At 38.9% G+C, this 10,263-nt stretch overlaps 1 protein-coding gene across 5 annotated transcripts in view; it reads left to right on the top strand.

The window, feature by feature from the left end:
• ARHGAP29 (Rho GTPase activating protein 29) overlaps window positions 1-10,263 on the top strand; it is a 95,568-nt gene that overhangs the window by 55,123 nt on the left and 30,182 nt on the right. For 4 of the 5 annotated variants that reach the window (XM_019531074.1, XM_019531073.1, XM_019531075.1 and 1 more), the window contains 2 exons: window positions 7,275-7,371; window positions 7,780-7,852. In XM_019531074.1, coding sequence (XP_019386619.1) covers window positions 7,275-7,371; window positions 7,780-7,852 — 170 coding nt within the window. Of the gene's footprint in view, window positions 1-4,916; window positions 5,199-7,274; window positions 7,372-7,779; window positions 7,853-10,263 lie in introns of those variants that run through there. The other variant, XM_019531077.1, reaches the window with a different exon arrangement.

Consider the following 10,263-nt stretch of genomic DNA (forward strand, 5'->3'; position numbering starts at 1 on the left):
ATAGCAGGAAGAGGGGAATATATGCTTAGGTGACGTAACAAAAGTCTTATATGAGTAGCTGCTGTCCTACCTATTGTAAAATTCCTGTTCCTTTTAACTGGCTACAGCCTATCTGAAAGCTGGTAAGGAATTATTTTAGTACTGTTGATCCAAGTCATTTGCTGTATTCCTTATACCGGGGAAGATAATGATGCAAGTGATGCTGGAAGTCGTCTTCTTTCATACTCTTCCCTGTAATTATATTTGTCTCTAAACAGGAGACTGCATTTCTATGAAAAAGGCTTTCCTCTCCCCTGCAGTGCCAGCTCTGCTGAACACAGAGATATTTTTACGTGCCCATTTCAGTTAATTTGAGCCACGTTGCTTGTGGTCTGGGGAAACTTCTTGTGACTGTCTCACCAGCATGAAAGACCTTCATGCAATTTCATCCTGGATTTTAAAGAACAGTGCTCTGCTGTCATAGACAATCATATCACACAATCCCTTCCATCTTAAAACTTAAAATGCAACCACCATCTTAAAATGACTAATGTGATGTTGTCATTGTTTTTGGGCGGGGGTTTTATCTTCTTCCTCTCTACTTTACCTTCCCATTCCCCACTAGAAAGCTGTCCCATCCCTCCACCCCCCTTACTTTTTTGGCCATACTCTTCTGTACAGTTTAATCCTTATTTTGTCCATCCTTAACAAGAATCCTGTAGAAATGAGAGATTCTACAAAGCAGTTTTTAAACCTGTAGAGTTTAAAAAAGAGTGGTCTTTTATTCAGTTTATGAACTGTCCTGTAGTACTCTGTAACAGAATTTTCTGTGATTCAAAAAATACCCATAAAACTTTGGATGAGTTTGGATAGGGTGTTTCCAGAAGAATGCAAGTATACAGCATGTGCTTTGAGTCCACTTTTGAAGTCCTTCATATGGAGAAGGAAAGGGTAAGAGCCAGTGTCTGAACTGAAGTATGAACATACATGCAGCCTTTCTTAGTGGTGCAGTGTGTGAACCTACCTCTGTTCCTTAATTCCATTGTGGTGTGTCACCTGTAGTCTCTAAATTGTGTGGATGCTCTGAGGTCCCTTTAATGCACTGAAGTTTGCATGTGGATGTTTGCAGAATGCTCATCCTGACACCCAGTAGGCTGGCTAGTAGTCAGAAAAGATGAGTAGGGCAAAATTAATACTTGTATCAGTTTTCATGTTGGAACTATGGGAATAGATCTTCAGCGTGCATGGGAGGAGGCTACCTCTTGAGCCATTTTGCCAAATACTTTCAGGGAACCAGGTACTTGGTACCTTCAGCACTGACATCTTTTTAATAAAGAATTTTACCTTTTGGGGAACAATTAAATATGGAACAATCCTAAATTTAACTTCTAAGCAAAGAAAACAATGCAAAACATGGGGCTAGTCAAGTATTTTGATCTGCCATCTCAAATAAGATCACCTGACAACTTGCAAGTATTTTTCTCCTTTGTCTTTACCTCCTCCTGTCCCCCTCCCCTGTGTTCAGATTTACCCATATTAATAAGTTACAGATTTGGAGCCAAATGTGTTTCCCTGACTTCTGTGCATTTGCACCTTTTAATGTCGATGATGAAATTAAGCCTTTATTTTTTTAAATAGAAATTAAAAGAATGGTAAACTTGTTAAGTTCTGATGGTCATTTCACATGTAGCGGATGCCCAGAGAAGCACAAATTGCAGCTCTTGGAGTCCATACATGTTGCTCAAAAAGGGGCATTGTGGTTGGATGGACTACTACTAGTGTTGAGTTGATTCAGATTTTTGCTGCTTCAGTCCAGTAATAAGAGGGGTTAATCTGTTTTTTCTTGTGTTTTCTTTTTTTTAAATGGGCCACCTTGCTTCAAGTTGACTGTAAATTCTTGATAAAAAATACCAGTTATCTCAGCTAATTAAGAATATGATTAGTAAAGTTCTTTTTGCTGTTCATTTGGCAGACACCCTGTCCTCTGTTGGACAATATACCTAGATGAAAACATCACTGTTAACTGGAGCAGGAGACCAGATCTTCCATTAACATTGCATGCTTGTACTCCTAAGGTCCTTTTCAGCCAGTGACACCCTAGTACTTCCACATGCATCATTTGTTCTTAAGCCCTAATGAAAACTTTGTTTCTGAAATGTTCCTGGGTCTGTCTCGGGCATGCATACGTTATGTAGTCTGAGGCTGGCTTACTAAGCAGAACACAAAGGGGAAAAAAACTTCCTTCAGATAAGCCAGTAACCGTGAGCCCACCCCTGAGGCAAAAGCTTAGCGGAAGAGAGTGGTTTTTGTAAGATCCTAGAAGGTAACAATAAATTAGAAGCACTGTAAGTCATAATTTCTCTTTGTAGACTAATACATTTTTTAAAAATTGTCAGCTAGTCGCATGTTCTAACAGCATGGTACTTCTGGGGGTGGTCCCCTTTCAACTCGGATGAATTCCAGATTTCAGGGCATTCCCAAAAAATAACTATCTAGTGCTTGATTTAACTCTTTAAGGGCTGTTGGTTTGAGTGCCACAAATGACTTCATGGCACAACTGCTCAAAAGTAAATATGAAGCTGGTGCAACTGTCAGAAGGATAGATCTAATGCCTCCCGTGGACACTACATGCAAGTTCTCAGTAGTTTTTAAATCCAACCACAATCAGAGTGTGTTGCATTATTGCATCTCTTCAGGTTTGACATGACTTAATTGCATTTGTTCATTGACTTCAGGAAAGAGTTAATTTTGTATCTTCCGTGAATGGGAGTTTGCAAAACAAACTTCTAGTCAAGAAGCAATTACAGACACAAATGACTATAAACTGGTATTTGGAGTTCTTGCAAGCTACTTTTGATTTTGACAGCATACTTTAATTTTAATGTATTTTTTTTATATCAAGCAAAAAAGGGGGGGGAAGGGATGACAAGTGGTTTATCAAGAAGACAGCGGGTTGTCAAATTTCAACCTATGTTTAGCCTAAAGGGATAGGGTGAGTGGAGAGAGAAAAAGTCAGCTGTGAGGACTCAGCCTTTGAACAGGGACCTGATACCTGCCTTGATTTCTACAGGCATGTCTATAGCACAGACTAATTGGTCAACCGTGCCAGCAGGGAAATAAGTCCCACCCAGCCACTCCTGATGTGCATACATCAACTCCAGAAATGAGGCACTAAGGATACCCTTGGGGTAGTCCTGGCACCAAGCTTAAAACTTGGGTTCTATAATGTTTGAGTACCTGCTTGAGGCAGCCTTTGAAGGAAAAGCGCCCCTTTCCTCCTACCCACCTCCGTGCCACCACCCCAGGGTTGAGATGTGCGAACCAAGAGAGGATAACAGATCTTATTTTCTCAGTGGAACAAATGAGCACTCTGCTTCTGTGATGTAGACATAACCTGAGACCTGATGCTGCTGTGCACATTTGGCTGTTGAGAGGTTGTGTTAGTTAAGGCCATTCACTTTAGACTGACCTAGTTCTTGATTTATCTATCTTGATTTATCAACTATCACTCTTCATTCTGGAAACCCTGTTGCTCCCAATTGTGTCCTGAGGGTGCAAATTGCCTGAATGTGCACTTTATGTAATTTTATAAAGATGTTATGGAGGGGAGGAGGGAGAGGAAAAAGATAGCTGCCCTCATTATCTAGTGATACTACATAATAGTGTCAGTAAACCACAGTCCTTGTGAGGAAACACCCACTTGGATCTAGAGGCAGGCAGAGGACAAATGGGTAATCAGTTTTCATTGATGTTCCCTCCAGCAGCAGTTTTGCCCTTCGGCTTTTAAGTTGGAAAAAAACAAGTGAACTAAGTGTGGGCATTTACTGAGAGGTGCCTCAAGTCTGAAAAGGTTGAGAACAACTGAATTAAGGGAATAAAATGACTATATGAGTCTGTTGTATAGGTAATAAGGCAACTGGGCCATTTGACACCAGAAGGCAGGTTAGAGCTGTAATCCTGCTGTTGATGCACAGTGTCAGTCTGTCCAGGTATGATAATGTTAATCTGTAAAGAGAAATTAGTGATCTTGTCCACACTTTAACAGTGCACTAAATCTAGCTATACCAGCAGACCCTCTTAATGAGCAGCGGTACATGTTGGCTGGCATGGCTTATGCCAGCTTCCTGAGTAAGAGAAGGTGGGGTGGTGAATGAGTGTACAGCACAGGCGATGGGTATGGGGGAGGGGGTACGTGTCCCCCGAGATTGGCTCCTGACTCGGCACTGCTCAGGACGGGGCAGTTTTTTTGCCGCGCAGGCTGGCGTTGTGTTGTGGGGTGGGGGGGCACTAAGCCATGGCACAGAAGTATAGGAGTTGATCTGGAGCTTTTGGCTTGCCCCCTGGCCCGCCCACAAATTGTGCCCCCCAGACACATGAGGCACCGGTCAGCCCTGGCTTATGGGCAACTAATGCTGCTTCTGGAATTCTCATTTAGAAAGATACTGGGTTGGAGTGATCCACACAGTCTGCTTTGTTATAGCACTGTTTGGATTCACTTTCTGATTTTATTGGTCATGAGGATTTTTGTTTTACACATGACGTTTTACTTGTTCAAGCTGACAGTCAGTAAATGCAAATCCATTTCCTTTGGGAGCAGCATAAGAAGTGCCATTTTGGCTCTAGAAGCCAGCTTGTAAAGTTATCTTCATAGTATTTTTTTTTTTAAAGTGTCTTGCATATAACTTACATATTTCTTCTCAAATGCCATTAACTTGCATGCTCGCTTTGAAATTTGTAAAACTATAGATAGTTGCCATTTCCAGAGATGGAAATATTACTACAGTTCATTGTTGTCAGTAGCTATTGTGTGCACTCAGGATGTCCTGGGGAAAGAGTGTGTACATGTTTAAAGTTGATGTGAAGTACATCAGCATTCCATTAGTAAGACACAAAGAAAGCAGTCTACCTCCAGCTGGCAATAGGGATTTGGGGACATTTTTATTAGGAGTGTGGCAGGAATCCTGAAACTTTTGATCAAATAATTTTAAAAAAAATGTAACCTCATGTAATGTAATGGAATATGAAAAGGCAGGATTTCTCCAGCGTATGAAGTGAAGGCCTAATAAGACTGATCAACAGTCTTCCTGGAACAGGAAAGCTGATTAAGGCGAGCAGCTTTTCTTTAGGGTGAGGTTACGCGTTAAATGTCTGTCTTGTACAGTGTGAGAAGAACTTCTCTGAACATATTTTAACTGATGGATATACTAGATATTTTCATGGTAAGTGCTCTGAATACAGTATAGTTATTGTGTATTATGACTTTTCAAATTCTGAATTTTATGCCTGTAAGATGATTAATAATCAATAAATCCCTTAGCTAAATGTGCATTAGGCTTGGATTTATTCTCTCAACTACTTTTTTAATTGAATAGTTTTTAAAATATGAAGTTAACTTACAAATAGGCTCTCAGATGTTGTAATCCAGTATGGAACATGGCATGTTTGCTCCATAGAATTTTATAGTGCCTGTTTTATTTCCTTTAGTAGTACCAGTGGCACTATTTTCATGATAATACAAGAAGGAAGGAGAGAAGGAAAAAGACTTGAACTGACTTGAATAGTGACTAGTGTAATTGATGATAGTTGTATGGCTGTTACTAAAAATGTTTAGTTTGTTGAAGGATGTTCTAAACAAGCCACAATTTCTGTACAGTAGATTACTGCATAATACCAGTACTTGTTTTCTTTTGTTTTTTTTAAAGGAAAATATATAGCATAGTGTGTAAATGTATAAGGAAAGCGGATTGGATTTAATTTATCTGATTTACTGGTGAAAACTTTTCCTTTCACAAAGGAAGGGGAATAGAATGTCTGATTGCTGGACTTTCTTTTTGTTTTTAGTTGCCCATTAGTGTTTAGACACCTGGCAGGAAGTTTTGATGCTTTTTAAGATCACAGCCTCAACTATATCAACTCATTAGGAAAACTGCTTTATGTGGACTAAAATTTGCACATCTCTCAATTTGTATTACTAATTCTAGTAGTACATAAAGTGTGGTTTTTTGGGGGGGGTTGTTTTTATTTGAAGCACAATGTACAATGCATTTTTTTATTAATTATTAATCTAGCGTTGCTAGTGTTGCAAAAGTAATTGATAAGGAAAGTACTAATTGTATTTTTGTCCTTATCAGCTCTTGAGAATAGTTGGTAACTGGTACAATGTTTCTGTAGGATCTGGGGGGATTGACATTTTACAAAGCTCCAATAGTAAGCCTTTCTGAACAGATAGTGATCTAAAAGTCCAGTGCCTCACAAAGAAGTAATTAGGACTGTCCATCCCAAAAACCACCAGCCATATTCAGTGGAGGATATTTTGTGAGGACAGTTGGAAAGAATACTACTCCAACCTCCTTGTTGAGGGTTTAAGTTGGGAACAGATCAAAAGCAACCTTGTATGTCTGTCTGTTCTGTTTTGTACCTCCCACTCTTCTCCCCATATCCTTCTGCTTCTACTTTGTTGAGGATTACTGCTGTGAGTGGAAAGGTTTTCTTCCAACAGCTATATTAACCCAAGATAACACTCGGTTACTAATCCATCCTCAATCATATGTGTTTATAGTAGCACCTACAGGCCTCCATCATAACTGGGTGCTCCAGTATCACGGCTTTGTTACTGCCTTCCACTTGAATTGAAATAAGCCTCCCTTTCCTATTTTGTGGGGAGATTTTTCTCACAACAGGCAGTGCAAGTATTGGTACTAAGCATGGTGGTCAGGACTAACAGTCATGGAAGCATTCTGCCATAGATATAGATTAGGATATTTATCTGCTCATTTGCATGCATCAAAGGAGGATTCCTATATTCAGATATAAAATGGCAAATGGAGTCTTTTTTATTGTGGTAAATTTGTTTTTAGATTCTTTTGACCATCCTGGAAAACACAAAAATGTGGCTTGTGCCATTGTTTAAACTTCTACACACTATACTTGCGAACTATGTGTTGCCCACCTGTGAGACAACTGAATCTCTTCTGTGAATAGTGGTCACCCTCATCACCTTCCCTTACCTCAAAACTCCCACACACACATTTTAACTGCAAGCAAGAAGATATCAAGTGAGAGGTGTTAATTTATATCAGTGTGAGAAGCATCTTGCTTAGTATACTCCATGTGGTTGCCCCCAGCCTGAATTATTTTTAGTTTTGCTACTAACAACTTTTATAAACAATTCTTAAAGTATAGTTCCAAATACAATTAATTACCTTTCTCTACAGACATGTTATTCTCAGGCCTCTCTAGGCTTTGTAAGTATATTGGATTTTCTTTCCTTATTTGGATTCTGTTTGTTTCCAAAGCTGTGAACTTTAAAGAAGTTAATGAAGAAAACAAGAGAGAGCTATTTGGTGAAATATTTTCATCCATTGACACATTGGCATTTACCTTTGGCAACATGTAAGTAAACACAGGTTGATTTGAAAGGAATGTTAAAGAGATAAAGAAAACTAACACAAAGGAGACTACTAAATGGCAAATAAGGGGGGAGGGGTGTTTGGTTTTGGGTTTTTTGTTTGTTTTTTTTTTAACAGTCTGGTTGATCTGTGAACTTAAGTAAAATGCACCTTAAACAAGTTTGTTGTTTTCTTTAGGTTTTGCTTTTTTGTGGTTTGTATTTAAAAAGAAAAAAAATAATAGCTTCCAAGTAGTAAAGAAAAATTGATTTATGTAGAACCTATTGTTATACAAGCTTGTAAAAAGATGGGTCTGTACTAAGGATACTATGTGTCATTTTAAGTGACATAAAGTTATTTCCTAAGTAACTATGTAATGAAGCAAGTTTTTTCACTTCTGTTTCTATGGCAGTGTTTCAGACTTCCTTATGGGAGATGTAGACAATGGTTCGTCATTGGGACTTCCTGTATCTCGGAGAAGTCAGGTAGGCTGAATACATTCTTTTGGGGAGTAGAGAATAAATTTTAAAATGACAATGTCAGAGCTTTTTCATCTTTCATGGAATGTCTTTTGTTTGGATTAACTGGCTTAGAGTTTACCAGAACTGTAGACACCTTCTAAAATGACACTTGATATTTTTTAGTATTACTACAGCTTTCCAACAGAAAATAATTTTATATTTTAAAAGAAGTACCAATGTTCAAATATTAAAGAAAATGTAGTTTGTTTAGATTATTATTACAGGTATAAAGTAAGCTTAAATAAAAGAGTAAACACATTGTGTGTGCTTCTAGTAAAGCATTCATTTTTTTTAAAATCATGCTAGTATATTTAAAAGTAGGTATTTCAGGCATTGGACCAGAGTTGACATTTAAGTACCTTTTTAAAGATACTTAAAATAGTAGCATGTAAACCAGAAAAGTTCTCTGAATTACTTGAACCTCTAGTTCTTGCAAGATTATTTTTGGCTTGGCTGTTTTAACAGGATTTAACTAAAAGAACTAGAAATAATGGTGTCAGCTGGTACTCAGTATAGCAGAGCTAAAAATGTTTAAATTACCCTTTATATTGTCTTGAAAATGGATGGAAGTATTTTAAAGAGTTTTTGTTTTAAAAAAAAAAACCATAAGAAATGCTGTTTTAAGTGTTTTGAATATCCAGGTATGAAAAAAGTTATTAGAAATAGTTAACATGGATTCAGCAAGGACAAGCCATGCCTAACCAACCTGATTGCCTTTTATAATATGATGACTGACTCTGTGTATGTGATATACCCTGACCTTAGCAAAGTTTTTGATATGATTGCCCACAACATTCTTGCAAGCAAACTGAGGAAGTACAGGTTGGATGAATTAAACTGTAAGATGGGTAGAAAACTGGCTGGAGCATTGGGCTCCGAGGGTAGTAATTAATGGCTTAATGTCTAGTTGGCAGCTCATATCAAGTGGAGTGCACCAGGGGTCAATCCTGAGGCTGGTTTAATCTAATATCTTCAGTGACCTAGAAGATGGTATGGAGTGCACCCCCAGCAAGTTCACAGATGATACCAAGCTTGATGGAGTAGTAGATATGCTTGACAAATTGGAGGATTGGACCAAAAGAAATCTCATGAGGTTCAAAAAGGACAAGTGCAGAGTTGCACATTTAGGACAGAACAGTCCCATGCACTAGGACAGGCTGGGTACCAAATGACTAAGCAGCAGCTCTTCAGAAAAGGACTAGGGAGTTACAATAGACAATAAGCAAAATATGAGCCAGCAGCGTGCCCTTGTTGTGAAGAAGGCTAATGGCATACTGGGTTGCATTGATAGGAACGTTGCCAACAGTTTGAGGGGAAGTGATTCTTTCTCTCTGGCACTCATCAGGTTGCATTTGGAGTACTGTGTCCAGTTTTGGGCCCCACATTACAAAAAGACATGGAGAAATTGGAGAGAGTCCAGTGGAGGCCAGTGAAAATGGTTAGAGGACTAGGGCACATGACTTCTGAGGAGACATTGAGGAAACTGGTCTGGAGAAGAGAAGACTGAGAGGTGATTTGATAGCAGCCTCTGACTACCTGAAGGGTAGTTACAAAGAGGATGGAGGTAGACCAGTGGTATTTAACCCATGGTCTGCAGACTCCTGGGGTTCCACAGGCTGTCAATGAGGTCTGTGAAAGATGACTATGATTAATCAAAAGTATGTGAATAACCTACAGTTACAATTTAAAGGGGTCCACACCTCTATTTGATTTTTTTTTTTTAGGAGTCTGCAAATGAAAAAGGGTTGAAAACCACTGAGCTAGACCGCTCTCAGTGGTGACGGATGACAGAACAAGGAGCAGTGGTCTCAAATTGCAGCAAGAGGAAATTTAAGTTAGATATTAGGAGAAACTTTCTCACAAGGAGGATAGTAAAGCAGTGGAACAGGCTACCCAGAGTGGTTGTGGAGCCTCTATCTTTGTAGTTTTTTTACAAACTGGGTAGACAGAGCCTTGGGTGGGATGATATAGTTGGGCATGGTCCTGCTTTGAGTAGGGAGTTGGACTAGATGGCCTCCTGAGGTCCCTAATTTTCTATGATTCTATGAACTTTCCTGTAATGCAAGCCTAGTATATATCACATGTAACACAATCAGTGAATATATTGAGACAAACTGTTATAGCCTTAAAAATGAAGGGTGAAATTCAAATTAGAGTATATTTTTTAGGTGGTGTCTATTTAAAAAAAACAACAACAAACCTGTCAATTGCAGTTGCCTAGTATTATCATGGCCAAGTCTGAGTTCAAAGTTTTCTTTTTGTGTGTACTTCTAAAATAAAACTTCTTGTATGTGGATGACCTCTACCTGACTCAAGAAGTCTATGGGCCAACGAGAGGCAAAGCGCTGCTTGACCTGGTACTGGCTACGGGGGAC

Source organism: Crocodylus porosus, unplaced genomic scaffold (genome assembly GCF_001723895.1).
Source record: "Crocodylus porosus isolate Cpor-Errol unplaced genomic scaffold, CroPor_comp1, whole genome shotgun sequence".
Classification (NCBI taxonomy): Eukaryota; Metazoa; Chordata; order Crocodylia; family Crocodylidae; genus Crocodylus; species Crocodylus porosus.